The 24659-nt window shown below is 37.3% G+C and overlaps 1 protein-coding gene and 1 long non-coding RNA gene across 2 annotated transcripts in view; one reads left to right on the top strand and one right to left on the bottom strand.

Moving 5' to 3' along the window:
* LOC309802519 overlaps nt 1-2680 on the bottom strand; it is a 65992-nt gene extending 63312 nt beyond the window's left edge. The window contains exon 1 of the long non-coding RNA XR_014293817.1: nt 2615-2680. This is a non-coding gene — a long non-coding RNA (uncharacterized lncRNA). The remainder of the gene's footprint in view (nt 1-2614) is intronic.
* A 194-nt stretch (nt 2681-2874) lies between these two features.
* DPH6 (diphthamine biosynthesis 6) overlaps nt 2875-24659 on the top strand; it is a 174638-nt gene continuing 152853 nt past the window's right edge. Inside the window, exons 1-3 of the mRNA XM_082618128.1 lie at nt 2875-2948; nt 6461-6555; nt 11716-11909. Of these exons, the coding sequence (XP_082474254.1) occupies nt 2908-2948; nt 6461-6555; nt 11716-11909 (330 nt within the window). The 5' untranslated portion in view covers nt 2875-2907. The remainder of the gene's footprint in view (nt 2949-6460; nt 6556-11715; nt 11910-24659) is intronic.

The raw sequence follows: 24659 nt of genomic DNA on the forward strand, positions 1-24659 counted from the left end.
GTTTGTAAGGTCTACCTATTCCTCCTGTTCATTTTGGCCCATCATTCAAGTCCTGTTTTTTTTCTAGAATTTATCCTGTGGATTCAACTCATGGGACTCTTGCCATATGCATTACATAACTTGTTACTTTCAAAATATGCCCTCTTGTATTGTGAATATTTGTTTCATGCAGTTGTCTTATCTCCCCAACTAGACTGCAAGCTCTTTAAATATTTGACTCATTTCGTAAATATCCACAATCACAGAACTTTAAAACTGCATTTAGATGCTGAAATGTGTATGCAGACTGTCACTGCTCTAGTCATCCATACTAAGAATAGCAGAGTTAATGAGAACATTATAGTATAATAAAATTGAATGCTTACTGGGTACGAGTCCCTTACATATATTTATTTATTTAATTCATTATGGTGACATCATCCTTCATGGTTTTCTTCCTCTCACATCCAATGTTTAGTCTATGTGACTCTATTGGCTCTACCTTCAAAATAGATCTGGTACATTCCCACTTCTCACCAAAGTCACCAGTACCATCCTGATTCCAGGCTCCATCACTTCTCTCCTGGATTGTTGTAAAAGCCTCCTAATAGGTGTATTCGCAACACAGCCCAGTGTCATTCTTTCAAAGTTTTAAGTCATACGTCTGTTCAAAATCCCGCAACGGTCATTCACTTCAAAGGAAAAGATGAAGTCCTTAGCAGCCTACAAGAACCTATGTCACTGGCAAAGCCCACTGGGGTTCCACGGAAAAATAAGATGGAATCTAGGTGTTAAGGTCTAACTTCTTTTGTGCTTAGTCTAGTTTCACTTGCCTATAGGGGGTTGTGTGCAGAGGCCTTGCACCTAACACGTGGAATTAGAGTTCCCAGCACAAAACTGCTGCACCCGACACCCTAAATTGCCTGGGCTGTGGGCAAAAGCCCTAGCGCACAACACCTCAATTCAAGATGGGGACAACATACCCTGTGCAGAAACGCTGCACCCAGCATTTAAGTCTAAAGTGCCCCCAGGAACACAACTGTGCCCCACCCTATTGACAAGAACCTCATAAAGCTGCCCTGCCCATGGCCTGTTGGGGAGAGCTTGTCTCCTAGAGCGAGAACTCACACCTCTCCATTCTTTGACCAAAGAATAAAGCTTTGCTTTGCTTCTGAACGAACCAGGCAGGAGGACCCTTGTTGGAGCCCAACTTGAAAGGGTTGGTAATAATAAGACAGGCTGGGACCTGGGACGTGGTACACTTTGCTGCAGTACTTTCACATGGACAAACGGCTCCTTGAGCAACAAAATACAAAGAAACTATAAGGGACTAAAAATAACTGTGTGAATGCTCAGTTGGGACAAATTATACAAAACAAGATACAAAAAGACCAAAAAAAAGAGCTGGGAGCAAAAACAGGGTGTCAGGAGCAAAAGCAGGGTGCTGTGCATGCCTCCTGCATGTAACACCACCAAAGGGGTGGGCAAACCACCTAAGCTACCACTCCCAGCCAACCCCTGGACACCCCCCTACCCTCACCCCATATAAGGAACCAGCTGCCCCCCGACCCCCCCGGGGAGCAAGCAAGGGAAACTGTTACTTGTTATCAAGGGAAACTATTACTTGTTTTTGCTCCTCACTGCTTGCCTGAATTTCTTGTCTGGCCTCTTGTCACCTTCTATTGATTCGGCAAGGTCAAGAACCATGGTTGGTATCAATAACATCTATATGATCTCCCTCCCTGCATCACTGGAACCTCATCTCCCACTACTCCGAGGCTTCAGCCACACTGGCCAGCCTTGTTTTTCCACAAACACATAATGCATCTAGGGTCTCGGCTCTGGTCTTTTTCTTCTGCCTAGAGCAGCGGTCCCCAACCTTTTTGGCACCAGGGACTGGTTTTTGTGGAAGACAATTTTTCCACGGATTGGGGGTGGGGGAATGGCTCAGGCGGTAATGCGAGCAACAGGGGAGTGGCAGATGGAGCTTTGCTCTGCTGGCTGGCTCTCCCACCCACCGCTCACCTCTCGCTGTACAGCCCAGTTCCCAACAGGCCGACAACCTCCTTCCTGATTCCTCTCAAGCTCTATTCTTTTTCATAGCAGTTAACATGTTTCAACCTGCTATGTAACCTTTTGGCAGTATACTGTCTGCTTTCCCCACCCCCATGTAAACTCCAGGAGGGAGGTGATTGGTGGGTTTTTTTGGTTTGTTTTTGCCGCTCTATCCTTGCAAAGCACACCCGGCAATCTCCCACGGGAGGCGATTGTTTTATTTACGGATGTATCCCAAGAGCCTAAAACAGCGCCAGGTAAATAAAAGGCACTCAATAAATACTTGGTGAATAAATTTAGAAATTAGATTTTCTTTCTGCAAGGACATGAGCCTTAATCAGCTTCTAAGCTTCTTTATTACACAAAGGGCCCAAACCTCAGCGAGCCTAGCGGTCCTGGGAGTGGCCCCAGAGGTAAGTTGGAAGCGCTGAGGAGACAAAAGCTAAAAAACTAAAGGGTGCAGCTCTTTCTGGGGAAGGGGTGGGTGGGTGGCTGAGGAAGTAAAGACCAACTTGCTTTCCCTTTGCATGTCCACAAGTGTTTCAATGGGCGGCATAAAGAACTTTGAACATTCTCCTACCCAAACAAATCCAGGGCTCCGAGCGCGAGCGCGGCGACGCGGGCCCTGCCCTTCCCCAGTCAGCTTCAGTGCCCTCACTTAGGTGGTTAGGCGGCGCCTAAACAGCGTTCTTTTCCGGGCCGGGACATCCCTGCCTCAGGGACTAGGCACCAACGTGGCGCGTACTCCGCGTCCAGGTGCCCCGTGGGCGGCCGCAGGGGCCGCAGCACCGGTCGCCTGACAGGCGGCGGAACGAACACCCGGGCGAGGACCTGCGCACGTCACGGAGGCGGCGGCCCGCGCGCGCCGCACGCATGCGCACTGCGCCCAGCATGAGGGTCGCGGCTCTGATCAGGTAACCGCCCCGGCGCCGCCTTCCTCCTCCCTGCCTGCCTCCAGTCTCTTTCTTCTGAGCGGCGGGAGCTGCCGCCGCCGCCGAACTGACGGTGTCCCTGCAGGAGCCGCGTGTCGGGGGCTCGGCGGCTCCTCCCGGTAGCAGGAAGAGGCGGAGCCTTCGGGCTACTGCCCGGCCCGGCTGGTCCCCGGTCCCGGGCTGGCGCTCCTCCTTTCTGTTCGTCGCCGCCTCCCTGGTCTTCTGGGCCCCAAACTTGGGTTCAGATTCGTTTCACTTTAAAACTACTGATGTCTGGGTCTCACCGCCCGAGAGCTGGTTAAATTACTCCAACCCGACTCGGGGTCGGATTCTCAAAAACTGTAATGGGCTGTGAAGTTTGAGGGGCACTGCTTGACGCCACTTACTGAGTCTCTCCCACCCTTTTCTCTCTTTCTTCATCCTCTTTTATAGTTCCCTTCAGTCTTTCTGCCGGTCCTCCGGCCCTGCCTGGTTCCCTAGGTTGTTACCAGCCCCGCCCCCTCCCGCAAAAGACCACCTCTCCCTCGCCTGCCGTCCCATTAGTGACTGGACTGTTTATGGCATAGATGTGTTTTACTTTGGTGCCCAAGGATAGAGATGGAATTATCCTGTTTTATCTTAGATCCAGTTGCCATTGCTTTGCACACTCATGATTGCTTTTAGAAAAGTGACCTTACGGTAACATACTCCATATTCCAAAAGGAGTTTGAAATCTAGTAACCCATCATGTTTTTAGGTGTCTAAATTAAGTCCTATGACGGCCAAAGATTGGTCAGCTTAAATGTCTCCATACTCAATCTGTAAACTGAAGCAAAAGGGAAAAAAACAACAAAATGCAAAAGGGAATTCAGACTACTTGAACATTTGTTTGATGAGTTTTGGATCTGTATAGAGTGAGATGAATAGAGGGCAACCATGCGAAGCCCATTGAAGATTTCATGAAAGTTTTTGTTTAGTGACCTACGAAATTAACACTGGCTGACAGTAGTGTGACCTATTAAGGACTCGATATAACATCTTTTACTTCAATGCCATTGTTAGGATACTGGACTATAATGCTAAAATAATTTTTTTTTCCAATGAATTTCTTCTGTAAACAATGTGATTAAGCTTCCAACATTATGGACTTCATTTGATCTAGATAAGTAAGAACAAAAAGCAGTCCAGGAAATGAGTAATTCATATCCACATGCAGTTTACCAAAAGTTTAACCATTAAAGTTAGACGCTTAACTAAAGTCTCAGAAATGTTGAAGGGAAGGAGAGAAGATTGGTATAATCCATTACACTAGATATTCTGTAATGTGCATATGTTACTTTTATAATAAAACAAATTACTTTTTAAAAAAGGCAATGTTGGAAAATTGTTGCTAAAATGTAAAATCTGGGCTTCCCTGGTGGCGCAGTGGTTGAGAGTCCGCCTGCCGATGCAGGGGACACGGGCTCGTGCCCCCGTCCGGGAAGATCCCACATGCCACGGAGCGGCTGGGCCCGTGAGCCATGGCCGCTGAGCCTGCGCGTCCGGAGCCTGTGCTCCGCAGCGGGAGAGGCCACAGCAGTGAGAGGCCCGCGTACCGCAAAAAAAAAAATAATAATAATAAATAAAATAAAATAAAATAAAATAAAATGTAAGATCTGTATAAATGTTGGAAGACATAAGTAGGAGTACAGAACATAATATGTACATACAAATATGAATGCATACATAATACATATATACATTTGTATGCATATACACTTGAATGTATTTGGATTTAAACTTAATACAGTGAATCTGCTTGCAATAAGCAAGCAGTGTGTGCACTGAGAGATGGGATATGTGTGTGTGTTCTAGGGAATAAGTGAAACCAAGATTCTTACATTATCTTTAGACCATGAAGAACATATTTTCCTAATACACAGAAGATTGCATCATTGAATTTTACAGTTGAATGACACCTTGAGGATTAGTTAGACCATTCTCTAATTTTATAATGAATCATGTGAACCCAAGCACATTGAGTAACTTAGTTTGGTATTCCAGAATTGGGAACTGAAATTCTAATCTTGTGAAGGATGTCTCCCCTAACATATGCTGATGTACTTTGTGATGTTCTAAGAAGTGAGTAAGGTACTCAGCATTTTCTAAACTTAATATGACCTTGAAAACCTTTTGTTCTTAGAGTATTTGTTGGACACTAGTGTTCCACAGAACACAATTTGGGAAATACTATTTTAAAATCATATTTGAAATCTTAGCATATTTTAAAATAAAAGGACAAGTTCTGATTGTGGATGTATACCCTTTAATATTTAATATTCTAAATATTCTAAAGAATTAGATCGTCTTGTCCTGGGGAAATAAAACAGTGAGGTTCAGTAGGAGAAGTTGTGAAAGAGGTACTTGGGGGAAACATCAGAAGCTGAGGAGAGAGAGCATGATGTGTAACTTCACTTTGCCCCTTTCAATCTCCCTCCCCTTGAGAAGTTCTGGAATGACAGTTGTTACTGATCAGAATATGGTAGAGGCTGACAAATGCTGGGAACTAAAATAAAAGGCAAAAGGGCCAACTTCTAGGATAATTAGTCTCTTGGTTTCTTTGCTTATAAATAGGTCTAAACATTATCTGGGGGTACCTTTGCAGATTTTAGCAAAGATTAGAATGAAGGGAAACAGGAATAAAACAAAGGAAGAGAGACAAAGATAAAAGAAAGGAAGAAACATGCAAGAGAGTACTAAACTGAAATAGTATAGAGGTTGCCATTCAACCTTGTTATAGATGAATGACTATTGGTCTTGAATAAGTGATTTGCCAGGTAGGTAGAATAGGTACCAGAATTTAGAATTTCCTGTCAATCTGTTTATTAGATTTATGACTCAGGCCTTGTCCTGCCATCATATGTAGTGATGGCTGAAAGATGAAGTACTGATAGTACTGATGTTTAACTTTATCAGTGTAATTCAGCATTTTGCTTTCAACCTCTACAGAATTTGAACCCACCAAGTACATCAAACTTTGTCATTTGATTGGATCTCAGATCTTTAATTTGATCCTTTAATTGGTGATGGTGACCGTTGTTAGAGTTCTTAAAGTGGAACAGAACAGATGTTTTTTTTCTGCTTTTTCATAGAAAATTTCATCTGAGAAGTATATATAATAGTTCAACTGAAATGTAAAATTCAATCATATTTTATTTGCAAAACACTTTATATATTAAGCAAAGCCACTATCGCAAACCGAAGAGTTGCCATTTTTTGTTTAGCGTAGTCTTTGTTATAATGGCATATAATTTCATAAGCCGTTGTGAGTAGTAGCCTTAGGTAATCAGATTTGTTTGATCAGTTGTGTATGCTATGGAAATTACATGTGTTTTTTGCATTCTAATGTAAAATAGTCCCTCAGATATTCTGAAAGGCTGAAAAAATGTGTTCTATCTCTGTGTCTAATGAGTCTATGTCAGATAATGGTCAGTAACCTGATATTTGTCTTATCTATTTCTTTCTTTATTTTTTAGTGGTGGGAAGGACAGCTGTTATAATATGATGCAGTGCATTGCTGCTGGGCATCAGATTGTTGCTTTAGCAAATCTAAGACCACCTGAAAACCAACGTAAGTGTATAACTATCAGAAAGTGCTCTAAATGACTGAAACTCCAACTTCATAATCGCATTCTATTGTATGTAGTATGCAAACAATAAAAGGAACTCATATATCTTTAGCACTGGTTACCTGCTGTGTTCTGTGCTAAGTGTTTTCAATTACATATCCTTTATCCTCGTAAGAACTCCTAGAAAGTTTTATTAGACAAAGATACTGAAGCTTAGAGTTTTATAAATTTGTCCAAGGTGAAATAGCTAGAATAAACTTGCAGAGCTGAGACTTGAATCTTCTTACTTCAGAGTGCACTGCTGTTCCACTACAACACTTTTCCAAGTGTCGTTGGCAATGCACAGTTAAATAGGATACAGCTTCTTGGAGCTTGGGAAGTAAGACATATATTAATAAATGATAATATAAGAATTTTGTTATTAAAAGCATCTAGTTTAGCCACCTTAGATGTAAGCTAAATGTGTGAGACTTGAGAGAGCTGTAGAGCAATGTATTTCTACTTTTTATTTGTCTGTGTTAATAAGGACATCTACAAATAATCCATAGACCTTATTTTAGCTACTTTTTTCAGTTTTTCTCCAATGAAATTTCCCCATTTAGAACTCTTTTTTTCTCTGTGTCCATGTCAGTGTCCAGATTTCCTCTTTTAATAAGGACACCAATCATACTGGATAAAGGCCTTACCCTAATGACCTCATCTTAACTAATTACATCTGCAATGACCCTATTCCCAAGTAAGGTCACATTTTGAGGTATTAGATGTTAGGACTTTAACACAAGAATTTGGGAGCGACACAATTCAAACAGCAACAATATCTTTTTTTAAATTAAGATATAATTGATGTTTAACACTGTATTCGTTTTAGGTATATAACATAATGATTTGGTATATATATATATTATATATTATATATATATAATATATATATATATATAATATATATATATAGTGAAATGATTACCACAGTAAGTTTACTTAACATCCATCACCACACATAATTATTTTTTCCCCAGACTTTTAAAAAAAGAAAAATATTCACTGATTTGCTTTTTATACTCTTTTTATTATACCCATACAATCATAGATAGTAACTGCTAAAATGTAATAGGACGAGATTAACACTTGTCTAACTCTATCACTACTTTTCTAGTAAGATCTTTTTATCATCCCCTTTACTCAACTTCTTTCAAAATTCCATGCTTTTGCTCTACTATTATTTTAGGATGAATTATTAGTGAAAACCCTAATCATAGTTCCTGGCATGAAGTAGGCACCCAGTAAATTTAGTTGAATCTGGATCTAGCACTAAATATTTCCTTCCTCCCTTCCTTCCTTCCTCCCTCAGTGCTGCCAGTATATTAAATTTTTGTTTTTATATCATTTTACAGTTGTTTTCTATTTATTTTGTCTTTTTCTTTTTTTTCTTTATGCCCAAATAGGTTGTTTGTAAGCTTCTTGAGGGGAGAGGTCATATCTTTTGTGTTCCTTTAATTGTTCCTCAGCACTTCAGACAGCTCTGTGCCTCTGATAAGCATTCACTCAAGGTTTATTGATGGACAGATGAATAATGAACTAACTAGAATTAGCCCTGCAAGAGCGAGCAGTTATTTCAGTCAGATATTTGAATTTTCTTTCCTTCTCTGATTAAGACCCAAGTAATCCTGGAAGTGAAGTGGGGAAGATAGAGGTTAGAAATATTTTATAGGAAGAAATAGAACAGGTCCTGTGGAGGTCCTGTAGAGGGTCAGGGGTAAACATACACTTTAGGATTTTGTACTGGGCTTCTGATGATTAATGATATTAGCTTTATCGAAGTGATATGTTTAGAAAATAACCTCCTATTTCTGACTTTAAATAATAAAGAGAAAATTCTTTGACTAAGGGTGAGTGGGAACTACACTATAACTTCTATATTATAAAAGAAGAAGCAGAATTTCCTTGCAGGTTGTGTTCTGTTACCAAAGGAAAGAATTTTCTTATCCCTTGTGGCCAGTCAGGCAAGTGAGTTTTTTAAGCTTTCTGTCTTTAGAGGTGTTGGTGTTTAAAAAGCAGATTGTATTATATAATTAATATGTACATGATATAATTTCATTCCCTGGAGTTTCTACAGCTTTTCTATATGAATTATTACAGTTACCTTGTACTGAATCATTAACGTACAGAGCTTCCTTGACTTACAGTAGGGTTATGTTGAAATACATAAGTTGAAAATATCCTGTCAAAAATTCATTTAATACACCTAACCTACTGATCATCATAGCTTAGTCTAGCCTACCTTAACTGTGCTTAGAACTACCACTGGGCAAAATCATCTAACACAAAGCGTATTTTATAATAAAGTGTTGAATATCTTATGTAGTTTATTGAATTCTGTAGTGTGTGGAAGTAAAAAACAGAATGGTTGTATGGGTACAGAATGGTTCTAAGTATATTGGTTGTTAACCCTTGTGATCGTGTGACTGACTGGGAGCTGTGGCTCTCTGCTGGGCATCACACAGTGTATCGACCACAGCCTGGGAAAAGAGAATTCAAAAGTCGAAGTACAGTTTTTACTGAATGCGTATAGCTTTTGTACCATTGTAAAGTTGAAAAATCCTACATCTAACCATCTAACCAAAAATCCTAACCTTAACCAAGTTAAGGACTGTCTTTATAACCTTCCATGTGCTTGGGGTTCACTAGCAGAGTGGTAAGATGACACGCAAAGTATATCTTTACATTACGCCTCATATGGAATGGAGCTATTTATTTAGAATATTGTTAGTGAGAAAAAATTTAGTAGTAAATGGAATTGGAATATTACAAAGTAAAAGCTGGAAAAAATCAGCTGCAACTCTCATTGTAATGGAAGAGAATAGATGGCTGTGGGTTGGTAGATGGAGAGGGTTTAGCTAATCGTGATTTAAAGTCAGCAGGAAGTTGGTGATTATTGAATGAATCATTGCCTGACTTTTTCCCCCAACCATGTAAAAGGAATCTTAATGAGGAATGACTGGTAGAGATGACTCCAGTACAAAGTTGGTTAAAGTAAATTCACAGCACTGAGTTTTCAGTGGGTAGTCTGGAAAAGACTTTATCCCCATTAATGGGGATAAATGTGAACTTGTCATAAAATTCACAAAGCCATCTCTTTAAATTTGTAGTAGGAACTTGTGGCGTGTTAATTGAGGTGCTTCAGGCAACAGTGGAGCCTTTTGGTTTTATTTGCTCTCATACCATTGTTGCTATGTAGCTTCCATTAATAAAAGTTACATTGTGGTTGGGACTAAATGGAGCCTTAAAGGAAAATTGTCTTCTAGGTTTTTGAAGTCAGTAAAGTGTTTTAATTATTAGGCTAACATCAGGAAATTTCTTGCTAAGTAGGTCAAAGTTATTTAAATATATTAATTCGATTGTATTAATTGCCTTTAAAACTAATACATTTAAAGATCTAGTTTAAACTTGAAATGAAGGTAATCTGAAAGGTTTTTAGGTAACTTTGGCTATATCTCTCCTTCCTACTGGGGCCAGGACTAGATAGATTTATAATAATGATGTGAGTACATGGAAGCCAGTCTGTTCTGTGGGTTCAGAAGTCTGGTGAGCCAAAATCTGATAGCATATGGTGGCAGTTTTGATTATTGAAGGGCCCTTACAATATCATTTTTCATGCCTTTTGATAGAATTCTTTCACATTCAGTGGAAAGCCTAGACCTGCTTGGCATATATGCATATAGAAACATCTATGTCAAACATTGTTTTGTAATTTTTTGAAAACTTAATAATGTATTGTGAACATTTTCCCTGTCATTAAGTAGTATTCTACCATAGCATTTTCTAGATACTGTCTTTGGAACACAAATACCATGAAAATATGAGTGTTCTGTGGATAGATAACTTTGAGAGATAATTCATACACTCTCCCCTTGTTAGAGCACCTTAAAGCAGATTAGCCGAGGAAGAACTGCAGTTAAAACACCTGCTTAATATGGTTTATCCTCATTTTTTATAAATTGATTTGACCACAGAGTCCTTTTTTTTATCCAATACCTATTAATATCTCATGGAATTTCTATTCTGCAGAACTTACTTTAGAAAATACTCCTCTTCAAAATTGTATTAATGGCTGCATAGTATTTTATTATGTGAATATACTATAATCTTTTTTTTTTTTTTTTTTTTTTTTTTTTTTGCGGTACGCGGGCCTCTCACTGTTGTGGCCTCTCCCGTTGCGGAGCACAGGCTCCGGACGCACAGACTCAGCGGCCATGGCTCACGGGCCTAGCCGCTCCGCGGCATGTGGGATCTTCCCGGACCGGGGCACGAACCCGTGTCCCCTGCATTGGCAGTCGGACTCTCAACCACTGCGCCACCAGGGAAGCCCTATAATTTTAATCTGTTATAAAGAATGCTGTGATGAACATCTTTGCAAATAATCTTTGTGTATATTCATGATTCTTTTTTCTAAAAAAAAAGAGTGTTAAGAAATCAGAAAGCATATTCCAATATATTTCTAAGCTTATTTGTATCACCAAAAAGTCTGATGTGACTCATATGTTTTGAATATTTTACTCATATTGATATTTTTGGAATCTTGTGACAACCAGTGATTGTGTTACTTATTAGCTTAAGTTATGTTTCTATACACATTTGTAACTGCTCTAACAATACTGAATTTATATATGTTTATATGTTTTATTGAAGTAAGAATATAGGATATATCAAGAGCATCTAAATTTTTTTCTTACAAATATTTGTCACTTATTAACTAAGTACGTATTTAATTAAGAGTTTCTTCTACAACTCTAGGTGACTTCATGAATAACTTTGAATGATTTTAAAGAATATTTATGTAATAAAATCTTTAATCGAATAAACTATTCAAAATTTGCTGGATACATTACTCTTCTCTTTAAACGTTCTATATATAGTTTTAAAAATTTATGTATACTTGTATTTCTAATTGCGGTAGAAATGACCAGAGCTGATGTGAACTGGGTGCAGCTTGAACAAATGTGCAACTCTTATATATTTTATTTCATTTAAAACTGAAGAGAGATATAGTGTAGTAAGCTTTTAAATTGTGTTGACTGCTCTCCAAGCAGTAAAACTTCAGTGGACTTTCAAATCCACTCTTTTTCACTCTGTTTGACTGATTATTTCCACTTTAATTGTTGCAGTGGGGTCAGATGAGCTGGATAGCTACATGTATCAGACAGTGGGTCATCACGCCATTGATTTGTATGCAGAAGCAATGGCTCTTCCCCTCTATCGCCATACCATAAGAGGAAAGAGCATGGATACAGGACGAGTGTACACCAAATGTGAAGGTGATGAGGTTGAAGATCTTTATGAGCTTTTGAAACTTGTTAAGGTATGCAGAGTGACTAATTACCTTTACTGAATTTAGTGTGTAATTTAGTAAATTACATTTACTGAATTATTTAGTAATAAATAATTTACAACTGCTAGTAGCCCAACTGTCCTTTGAAAGGATATTTTGTCTTTTTGGTTAGAAAACGATTACTATGCCTTTATATTACATAGTATTTAAAAATAGAACTTTTGGTGTAGTCTGGCACCCATAACTATCAAATGATATTTAATTAAGTTCTCCTTAGGAAATTGGAGCTGATGACCTTTCAGTCATGTTTTTAGCAAGTACTTTTTGAATGCCTACTATGTGCTTGTTCTAGGCACTGAGGATAGGGCAATGAACAGATCAGACTAAGTCCTGTTTTGTTGGAGCTTACTTTCCAGTAGAAGGAGTCAGACAGTAAGCAAACAAATTATATGCTTGGTGGTGAAGAGTACTATGAAGAAGTATGAAGCAGAGTCAAGGTGATCACGAGTGATGGCAGGGTGTGGTTAAGCAAGACCTTTCTGATATGGTGAAATTTAAATAGACCTAAAGAAAGGGAGAGACTGAGCCTTACTTTAAGTTAGTAAGAGGTATGAATTTAATACTTAAGTCCCTGTATATAAGAGTTTGGCAGTCATTGTGCATTCATTATTAATTTCTCTAGACAGAAAATTTAGGAGAGAAAGTATGAGACTCATATATCTAGTAAGTACTATACTTAGTAAATGTTAATTAATAGAGATCCTTTTATATTAAGCAGTTATCTTTTATCTTTTCATTCTCATTGATAGTCAATTACTTAAAAAAGAAACTGGTAGGGAAAACACTTAGAATTGTTACATAATTTACTGTCTAGTTATGGATGGCATAAGAAGTAGATACTTTTCAAAGGAAATCACAGGGACCTGATTTCTTCCCTCTGGGGATGTACATGCTAATAACAACTATTTTGATTATCAAACAAAGGGGAAGGCATAAAAGAAGTTTTCACTTCTTCCCATGTGCACAACTAAAACCTTGACAGCATTCACTTTGAGGTGTGAAATACTGAGCACAAATTCTGCATTTTCAAAATTTCTTTCTCAGGGTACAGAGAAACTGTGTATTAAGTTTTTAGCATAAACCAGTATTACAGAATGGTGGGACTCAACACTAGAGGTAATTGGATTGCTTAAAAATCACTGGTAACTGATAACTTTGGAGAAACTATGTGATAATAACAGGCTTCCGAGAAAGGGAAAGATAATAAATTACTAATCAATTTAATTAAAAATGGGCTGATTAGTAGTAATTAAGAAGAAATTTCCCTTTCAATCCATGCTGTCTTTGGAGAAATGGATGCTTTGCCATTATCTTTATAGTAACCGTCAGTTACGACATAAATTAATGCTAATGTTAAATCTTGACAACTTCTGCTTTGGAAGTTCGTACATGATAATTATAACTATAGCTGAAAGAGATGTTATCAGGTTGTCAGGGACTAAATAGTTCCTTCTTTTCCTGTGCAAAAATATTAATTTTACTATAGGATATTTTAAGGACATAAATATTGGAAATATATTGCTTTTATGGAAGAGATTGTATAACCAGGCTTTTATAGTTAAATCCATTTATAAAACATGGTGCAAAGATTCCAATAGAGGTCTTACATATTCTAATGAATAATTGAGTAATTATGGAAAAAACGAATTGAGAGGAGCTATAATTCTTCAAGTTAGACTTCACTTGTTCTAAGGAAAAGATGGAATTGCATTTTTTTAATCCTTTGAATATTAATGAAGAATTGAAAGCATTTAGATTCATTTTCATTTTAAACATTCATTTATAACAGGTTGCAGTTTTGTGACTTTCATATGTATGTCAGTCTTTTGTTTTTGTAAACTCTTTTTCCCCCCCAAGTATTAGAGCTAATTTTTGAGTAGGAGGTACTTGTTTTTGCAAAGAGTTTAATTGACTAATTGCTGAAAATAAGTAGAAAGACTTGGAAGAATTTACAGAATTAAGTTTCCTAACTATTTTCTAGAAGTCATGAAAACTAATAGAAATGCAATAAGCCTTTATGTCTCATAAATGACATATTAAAATGTCATTTTGGTTCTCATCTGGATTAGTTTGGTATATAGATAACTTGTATTATTTCCTGAAAATATAGTAATTTTCAAATTGTGTGGGTGTTTTCCTTTTAATTCACATAAAGCAATGAAATAGTTACTGAAGAATACATCTAAACATATCTCTATAGAGAATATGTTTAGGGATCATGTATTCTTTCTCCACTTGTTGGGAGCCACTTCTTACTGGATCTCATATTGCCCTCTTTCTTGGTTTATTCCCTAATTTCAGTGGAGTCCATCATTAAGAGACTTCCATAGAGAAGTTACTTTCAAATCCTTGCATTTTGAAAATGTTCTTATTCTGCCCTCATATGTGATTGATAAATTGGTTGAATTTAATATTTTAGAATGAAGGTTATTTTTCCTCAAATCATTGAAGGCATTGCTCCATTGTCCCCTAGCATTTTGCCAGTGAGAAGTTTGATGCTAATATGATATTTGTTCCTTTAAGCTGACTCTTTTAAAAAATTAATTAATTTATTTATTTATTTTTGGCTGCGTTGTGTCTTCATTGCTGCACGCAGGTTTTCTTTAGTTGCGTCAAGCGAGGGCTACTCGTATTGCTGGGTGCAGGCTTCTCATTGTGGTGGCTTCTCTTGTTGCAGAGCACAGGCTCTAGGCATGCGGGCTTCAGTAGTTGTGGCACACAGGCTCAGTAGTTGTGGCGCACGGGCTCAGTTGCTCTGTGGCACGTGAGTTCTTCCCGGACCAGGACTCAAACCCGTGTCCCCTGCATTGGCAGGCGGATTCTTAACCACTGCACCTCCAGGGAAGCCCCAGCTGACTTGTTTTTCTTCTCTGTTATCTTTTATGATTGTGTCTTTATGTTTGACATGCTGAAATGTCACAACAGTGCACTGGATGTTGAAGGTTGTTTCCCCTGTATCCCTTCTGCAACATCCTATTGAGTAGCAGCATATCTCTGTCCTCTTTCTCTTAATGATGGTGTAGGGTGGCATTAATGCAGGCGAAAGTCAGTCACAAGACAGCATTCTGGCTATAGCCATTAGGTCAGGGATGGTTTTGTTAACCTGCATTGTACCAAATAGAATGAAGCCTAAGATGATGGATTGTTGGCAGAAGATAAGGTATTTCTCCTGTACAGAGGGATGTGTGGATATGAGACCTAGAACTCTTGTGGCTTTTTTTTGGGCGGGCAGGGAAGAGAACGTGCTATCAAATATGAAACACAAAAAATGGCAGAGTCCATAGAATTGCAGTATGAGGATGGCTCTGCAAATGCTCTCCCATTATTTTTTTGATGATTTACCCCCCTTGACTTTCTTTATTCCCTTTTGCTGGTGCCCTCACTGGTCAGACTTTAAATCTCCCAGATTGAATTTTCATGTCTCTTGTGTTTTCTCACATACTTTTCATCTCTGTATCTTTTTGTTGTACATTCTGTGAGGTTTCCACTTTAAATGCCCTACTTTCTTGTTGAAATTTTCTTTTTATTTTAGCAATCATATTTTCAGTAGCCAAGAACTTGTTTATTGGTTGTTCCTTTTTTAATAACAATCTGTTTTTTGTTCTATAGATATAACGTCCCTACATCCATTTAAAAATACAGATTAGAGATTTTAAACATTATCTTTCATTCCCTAAAATATTCATGTTTTCTTTGGTTTTTTTTTTCTCATTTCTCTCTGTTTCATGTTGTAGGCTTTTCTCAAATGTCTCGGTTGCTTGTTCATATCTAAGCATAAGGCAAGAGGAAAGCTAACTGTGAATGCTTTTGACATTAGAGTTTTTCCAGCCTCACATTTCACCCTTGTTATACCTAGAGTTCAGAATAATGTGGCCTCGTTTGGTTCCTTTCTTGGCTTTCTTCTCTTTCATACACACAGTAGGTTACAGCTTCCTCTGTTGATTTATCAGTTGTTGTTCCTTATTCTTCTGCTTTCTGACTCAAGAAAACTAAATGAAATTCCTTTTCCATTGGTGTCTCCCCCCTGTTTTCTTTGTTTTTTGAAGATTATAACTTTGTTTTCATTTTAATGGAATCTCTTGATCCAGAAATCTGTCTTAATTTCATTACAATGGAATTCATTTCATATTCTTCCCTAAGTTGAGTATTCAATTTTAGTCTTCCTCTTCTAATCTTTGGTACTTTTCTTCTTTCATGTTCCTTTTTGCATTAGGCATTTTATCTTGGTATTGATGATGTTAAATATGATGTTAAGTTACCTAGTGGACACTTGTAATTTGAATACAACAATAAGTGAATAATCTTTTTCTTTTTTAGGTAGAATATTTACTATTATAGACAGGCTTGTGAAAAACTTATTTTTTAAAACTGGATTTTAATTTAAAATTTTTAGAAAACATCAATTGCTACTTTACTCTTTGTATTGGTCAGAATTCTTTTGATTATAGGAAGTAATGTTCAAGCTAGTTTAAATAAAAAGAGAATTTACTGACAATGACCTAAAGATAAGTTTAGCTTCAAGTAGATTAGAAACAGGATACAAACTATGTGACCAACCCGCCTGCTGGGCTGTTTTTATCTCTTGCCTTTCTTTTCTTTTGATTCTATTCTCAGTCTGGACCCTTGTAGTTAGAAGATGGTTCACAGTTACATTCTTTCTAGTTCCTACCTAGTAGGAAAAGCTCTAATCTTAAATAGCTAAAGGGGAAATCCACTTATGTTTCATTGTCACTCAGTGGCCTGACATGTATCATCCATGAACGTGTTGTTGTTGGGAGAAAATGATTTCATTTGATTGGACAGGCCTAGATCCTGTGCCATTCGTGGAGCAAGAGACTGAGTCGTGATTGCTGTAACCACATCTACTGTGGATCTGTGGGAAGAACAGAACCCACTGTTGGAAGGATAGGTCTCCAAATATAAAGCAGGCTGTTGCCGGTAGAAGGCTGAACTGTGGCAGAGGGTAAAGAGTAACAAGTTTCCTGAGAATAAATAGGTTCCAACTGCTTACAAACTTGAGAACCATTCTAAATGGTTCTTCTTTTGAGATCTTCCTCCCTTTCTCCCCACCCCTCCCCCTTTCTTTTCTTTCCTCCCTCCCTCTTTTCCTTCCTTCTTGGCTTCTTTCAAAAGTAGTTGACCGTTGGAGCTACAACAGTAAGCTTATACTCTAGGACCTGTATATTCAGTCGCTCATGATTTCTCCACCTTAATATCCTGTAGGCATGGTAAACTCAACAAGTTCAAACTTATTATCTTTCTGCACAAACTTGCTCCCTTTTCTGTATTTCCCTCTTAGTTGAAAACTACGTAAAACTCATTTACCCCATCACCTAAGTCTAACCTGGGGCCTCACTACCAGACTTCCACTTTCTCTCAGTTGCCTCCCACCCCAACCATAACCATTTGATCTACAAGACCTTTTGATATCACTTCTATTACTTCTGAAGTTGACCCTTTGACTTCATTCCCACCATAAATGGTTTCTTTATCTATACTGTGCAAGTCTTCTAACTGGCCCACTTGCCTTCAATATTGCCTTGTGCACCCTCCAGCCTTGCTACCACATTGTCATCAGCTGATCTGCATACATACTTAAATAACCCACCCTTAAGATAAAGTCCATACACATTAGCCTGGCAAAAAAAGACTCTTTAGGAAGAGGCCTTTGCAAGCCTACCTGTCTGATCCTGCCATTCCCACACAAGCTTCTGGGTTTGAGTTATAATGAACTAATTAGGTTTCCAGGAGATTGCTTCTTCATATCTGAGTCTTTGCCTATGCTTTTCTATGCCTTTATCTGTTTGTTCTCCTGAAGAATCTCTTGTTGCTTCATACCCTTCTGTGGAATAGGCTCTAATTCACCTTCCTGTCTCTTCCTTGGCAGCTTGTCCATACCTCTACTGTGCTTCTTAGGATTTTATCAGTAGTAGGATTGTTTATATGATTGTCTCTTGCTAGACTGTGAGGCCCTCAAAGACAATCTCAGTACTCTTCATTTTTATATCTCTAGTGTCCAGCTATGTTCCTGGCATATGGATGACTTTTAAAGGGTAGTTGAACAAATTAGTCCAAAATTTAACAAATTATTTTTTATATAATAATTTATCTAATGCAGGGGAGCCACAACATTGTTTAAAAATATGATGTAAAACCGTTGGCAAATTCATCTTATTTTTGTTTTTTCATTTAGAAGCTTAAATAGAAGTGAAACTTTTATTCATCATAGTGAAACTTTTCAAAATAGGTGTCCTATCAGATTTGGCAGTGTCACCACTAAGTGTACCAAGAATAATTTCCAGCTGCAGAATGTTTTATAAAAATGCTAAGCAGACACTTTTTCAAGTTATTTTTGGTATATATATCTTAGAAAACCTGCTTATTATGGTGGAAATTACTTTGTGGATCTCTTTTCACTTTGAATCTCAGGGTAAAACCCTAGATAATTGGGTGGCTTGAGGCAAATCCAAAGGGTTTAGAGCGGGAGGCACATATAAGATGGCCTTAAGATTTTCAGGAAGAACCCATAGAGCTAATTAAACAGGCCCATAGTCCTGTACAGATTGCTTTTGGCTCTTCAACATTGCACAGCTTGCCTCAAGTCCTGTTGGTTCCCAAGGTTTTGAACATTAAGCCTAGTCCCTTGGCACAAGAAATGCTTTGCTAGTATTGATTCTGGACTCCAAATAGGAAAACTCTGAATTAACACAGGCCAGTGTCATTTTAACTCCCAGGTGTGGCTTTATAGAGGCTGTGCCATCTCTGGCCCTTTTAATGATAAGGTCAATATGCATGAGAAAGTACATGGTGGATGATCTGTCTGGAAATAAAACGTTGGATCATACTCATCAATTATTACAGTTTGTAAACTTATCACAGGTCTAGAATCTTCATCTATAGATTTCCCCTAAAGCCTGGAAAACATGACTCCTTCATTCTAGCAAAACTATCGTTCTGTCTCCTCAACTTTGAACTTTTCTCCACTTAGTATCAATGAATGTGTGTGTATATTACACATACACTTATATACTCTTTCTTTTTATCTTTTGCCTGATTCATTGCCTCTCTATAAATTTACCAACAGACTAACTTTTATGTCCTTGTATTCCTTCTAAGAATTATAGATTTCTTTCTATCTTATCATCTACTCTATATATTTTAAAGTATGTTGGGTATGTTTGTCTTGTCTTTCAAATTTCTTGCTTTTATGCTTTTCAACCTCTGATGTTTATGTCCTATTAACTTTTTGGACTATGCTACTATTTATTTTTAAAGAAACCTTTTGTTGATGTCTACTTCTGGAGTTGTGTTGTCTAAGATGCTACATGTATGTTTCTGTCCTACAGTCTATTATTTCATTTCTAGACCTGTTGTTTACCATGTCTTTGTTATGTTCTCTATTAAATGACTGAGAACACAGTACAAAGATTTATAAGTATAAATTACTTCATTCCTTTATTGTTATCTTTACATTTTTTGTTACATAGGACTTTATTGGTGGTCACACAATAATATGATAGGTCTTGAACTGAACTTTTTATGTCAACTTTCCCTTTTAAGTAAGGAATGTCTTCATTCAGCAAGTTTGTAGTGCCTAAATCATAAAGTAGCCATAAAATCAATGGTAATATCAATAAATATTTAGAGCTTATCTTTTTTATTGGTAAGAAATGATTTAATAGGGGCTTGTTCTGTGACATGTGAGAAAAAATTGAGTGAATCAAAGGGATGTTAGTTGACCTTGACTTTTCCTGTTAACTTTAACCTATACTACTACCATTTAGAGACTTCTTATGTCTTTCATTTTGCAAACATTAATTGGATGCTTATAATGTACCACTACTGTAGAGTAAAAAAATGTACAAGATATAGTCTCTGCCTTCACAGACCCTAATGAGATAAGACACATACACAAAGAAACTAATATAATGTAGAGTTGCCATTAAAGTGTGCATTTAATAGGCTTGGGGATTCAGAGGAGAAACAAGTCCCCTGTGTTGGGGAATCAGGAGAGGCTTTACAGCGAAGTTACATTTGATATCCTTAAAGGTTGTTTCAATTTTGACAAAGGCAGGCATGGAAAATGACTAAGAGAATGTTGCAAATTAAGGGCATAGTTTAGCCACAGTCATGGAAGCTGGAAATCATGAGATATATTAGGGAAATAGTAGTTCAATTTGGCTAGAACTCAAGAGTTCAAGGAGTAGTGGGAAATACGTCTGAAAAGGTAGGTTGAAGCCACAAAAAAGAGTGTCTTAAATTTTAGACCAAGTTCAGGCAGTGAAGAGTCCCTAAGGCGGTATTTTCCAAACTCAGTTTAGTGGTCACATTTTTTTCCTTTAAATGAAAGAGGCTAGAATAAAACAGAAAATATCAAAATGAAGTGTATGTAGTAAGGTTAATTATTATTTTGGGAAACATGTACGCGTGTGTATGTGCATGCTAGGCTGTTAACATTACATGTATATATGTGTTTCTTGCTGTTAAACAAATTGTCATGGTCAAACAAGTTTGAAGGCCACTACCTTGAAGGATTTTGCAAAAGAAATGACATAGAATTATATGGTTGAAGGCCATTAGGTTGAACCACTAATAATGTAAGAAATGGATTAGGGAAGTGGAATTCTGGAGATGCGGAGTTCAAATTGAAAACTGAGATACTCGGCTAGCTGAAAGGTTCTGAGGACCTGAACTGGGGGAGTACCAGTGGGAAAGTTGAAGAGAGGGCATTGAAGAGGTGGGTTGATAGGGCTTGATGGTAATATTTAAATAAAAAGTGACAAGGAGTCTATGTAAGGTACCTTGTAAACTGACAGTTCCATGGCTAATCTACTCAGCTTTCACTGAGTAGATTTTCATTTGATAATCAAACGAATTACAATAGCTATCTATTACAAATATCGTGATCCTCAATTTTGCAGCACCCTATCTTTGTCATCTCTTTAATCTGGTACAGGATGGTATAGAAGGTGCTTCATATCAATCTGGGTTCATTTAATCAAGATTAACTCTTAATAAATGTTAGTCTTGATGGTCCTTTTACATTTTCTTCCTAGGGTTATATGTAGTCAGCTAAAATAGTCCATCATATTTCTTGACTCTAAATAAAAGCACCTACAGGGAAGTACAATGTATGATATTAATGCTTTTAACGTAATAGTCATGCATGTAGGTGGGATTCAAATTACCGTGGTCTTTCTCCACTCTCTCACACTCTATAATGTATCCTGCAAACTCCTGCCAGGTTAGTCTTTCTAGAGTGTAGATCCAGTCACATTTGTCTCCTCATCAAAAACCTTTGCTGTTTACCATTGACCCCCTAGGTGCTCTACAATATGACTTCATCTTATCTTTCATATTTTCCCAGTATTCCCCCATATAGAACCTGTGTTCCACCTGCACTAGACTATTGTCAGAACTCATTCTTCCCCGTATAGTCCTTATCTTTCCTGCTGAGTGCTATGTTTTATTCAGAAATAACCTTTCCTCTCCAATTCCTTCTTTAACATGGCATCTCCTTCTTGATGTCTTCCTTGATATGCCCCCACTGAATGTAATATCTTCCTCTCTGGACGTTTCATGTAACATTGTATTTCTCTTATAGCACTTAATCTGTCTTGATATCCAGAGCTGCTGGCTCTGTTTTGTTGTGTAATTTGTTTTTGTTGTGGGTTTTTGTTTAAAGGTTATAATTACTTCAAGGGGCAAGGATTGTATTTCATTCTTTTTTATTTCTTATGGACTACACAGGCATTGTGTTCAACTGTTCTCTGGAATTCAGTTTTTCCATCTGTAAAATTTGGATATATCTTCCTTTTATCCTTTTTATCTGTTTTGAGAATAAATGAGAAAATATATGAGAGCCTCTTTAAGTTTCTAGAAAAAAAGATGCTATAGAAGTTAGTTTTTTTTAAAGCCTGTCAACTTCATGTCAGTCTCAGATTTTCTTTCTCCTTTATTCCCTAGCTTCCAAAATAATCCAGTACAGCTAAATAAAGTCAATTTTTTTCATTGCATACAAATTTCCACTAGTATATTAATATTAAGTAGTAGCTGCAAGTTGGCATGGAGATGAGTGTAATTCCTCTTGACTTTATTAGTACATTAATGCAGAGAAGAAAAAGAATGGTAATCATTCAAATTGTGAAAGAGGTTTTAATGGGGGCAAATTTATATTATATATTGGATTGAATTTATTCTACTACATTTGTTGCCTTAAGTTTTGGCCCTCTGAGTCTTTTTTAGACTCTTTCAGTCAGATAATTCAACCTTCCAAGAGATGTGTGGAAATAATGTTTTCTGTCTAGTTTCCTATATGAGTAAACTGAGGCATGGATTGTTTCAAAAGAAGATAAAGAAGTGAACCCAAAGATAACAAAGGTTCTTATTAATAGATGCTTTTTTTTCCATTAAAAATTATTTTGGCATGTTCTTTTAGGGTTAAACTATGCTTATTTTTAAAATTGAAGCAGTATATTTGCTATTAACTCATTTGTAAAAAGCCTTAAGCAAGGACTTTCATTGAGGGTTAATGAACTAAATTTAGAGAATTTTGACTTTTGAAATAGTATGTAAAGAATTAACAGATTTAAAAGATGGCTCTTAGAATGTCCAGAGGCAGTAAAATGGGACAATTATGTGCACTCCTGTATATAAGAGCAATTTACCTCTCAATGCCAGCAGAATTTTCCTACCCTTATTCATAGAATCTATGGTGCTGAGGCATGTGGTCACTTCATGTACTTGCACAGAGTAGGTACTCAATGAGCAGTTGTTAAATTAGACTTACTAACCTGAGTCTATCTAACCTTTACAAAATTTAGCTAATATTGATCCCTATAGATTTCTATAAAAATAGAGACAAATCAGAAGAGGCAGAACTATTTATCAGACATTTATTTTCCCTTCCTTGTGCAAAATACTTTGCTGCCTACTCTAAGATTAGTTCTAGAGCCATTGAAATGGTCTGTGGTCTCTTTTAAAACCAGTTCCCTTGTGGATTCTTTCCTACATACTAATTTTGCAAGGTGGTGAGGAGAGGAGGAAGAATCATCATCACTTTGTACATAACCCGTGGTCTTCCCTTTTGAGCCTTTCACAATTTCCCTCCTTTAATGATTTTTATTGGTTTCACAGTCATTTTTGTGACTTCTTAACCCTCACCCAAGTTGTACAGATTTTGAGTGGTCATATAACCTAGGCTTGATCACAGAAAGCTAGTAAGAATCAGGCTAGTGGACTTCAGTGCAAGATAACTTGATACTTTAAGACAGGATTTCTTAATTTAGAGGGGAGAGGTGTTTTTGAACCCTGAAATTTTGTGCAAATTTTTTGTGAATGTAAATTTTTCTGGGGAGAGGTCCAAATTTTTATCATAGATTCACAGTGATCTGTTCTTTTCAAAAGTTTAAGAACTACTATTTTAACCATCAATTTCAGAAAGCCTTTTAGCCTAGGGGTGCACATGACTACTCAGGTTAGGAATCTATTGTCCACTGAGCTATGTGCTATGAGATCAGAGAGAGCTTCTGTGGCTTCCAAAGAGTGAAGAGGAAAGTAGCATGGAGGTGGCACCTGAGAGCAGATGGGGATGTCAGGCATTTCTCAAGAAAAATATTAAGATCTCAAAAATAATAGAGTGAAAAGTGGCATCTTATAATTTCAGGTAGGAAATGATGACCAGAGAAGGGCCAACAGGCTTGGACCTTGTGTGTGTTCTGGACGGTTCTTAATAAACCTTTGGATTTTATGTTGAAAGAGAAAAGGATAGGGATACAAAAAGCAGTGTTCCTGATTTCCTCAAATGTAGCTTTCTCTTTTTGAATTTCTATTGTGTTTAGTAACTCTTTTGGGTTGTTATTACATTATGCCTTGTTTTACATCATTATTTGCATATGTATTATATCTTCCTTGTCAGTTTATAGCCTCTTGAAGGGACAACTTTGTGTTTTTCAACTTTGGATACTCTGCAGTGTTCATCATGGTGCCTTGTCCATAAGAGGTGTGCAGAATTTGTCACTGTGTATTTGCCCTAGGGATGCTGTTGAAGATTTTCACCATATTACATGTTCAACTTTATAACGATCCAAGGGTGAAATTTCTCTCAGGACTTAGTGTTTATAATGGTTTGCCTTACTATAACTATTAAGACGGTTTTTATTGTATGAACACTAAATCACGCAACTCATTTTAGTTTCCTCTTTATATTGATTGTTAGAAAGCCCAGAGCCATGTGATTTTTTTTCAATTATTTTTGTCTTATTGTAATTATAGTTGCTATTGTTCATGTAGCACTACCTGCCAGGCACTGTCCTAATCTCTACACATTATATTCTAATTTATCCTTACCTCAACCCTGGTTTATTATCCCTGTGTTACAGATATGTCATTGAGATACAGAGGTTAAGTAACTTGTCCAAGGTTACACAGCTAGAAAGTAGAACATGTACTTTTAATCACTGTGTCCCAGCATTACATATGTGTTAATTCATGCAGATATTACCATATAACAATACATATATAATACATATATAGACCAATAAGGCATGTGTGAATTAGCTGTGAGACAGAGGGGCAGGTATGTGGTTTGATAAGGGGAGGTGGAGTTACTATGTCTTGGATTAAAATGATCTATCATCTGCGATCTAATCTCATTTCAAAGCTCTCAGAATAGTTGTAGATTATTGCTACTAAGAGTATGGTCTAGGGGCTGGTGCTAGT

This window comes from Mesoplodon mirus (genome assembly GCF_964341445.2).
Source record: "Mesoplodon mirus genome assembly, chromosome: 4".
NCBI classification, from domain to species: domain Eukaryota; kingdom Metazoa; phylum Chordata; class Mammalia; order Artiodactyla; family Ziphiidae; genus Mesoplodon; species Mesoplodon mirus.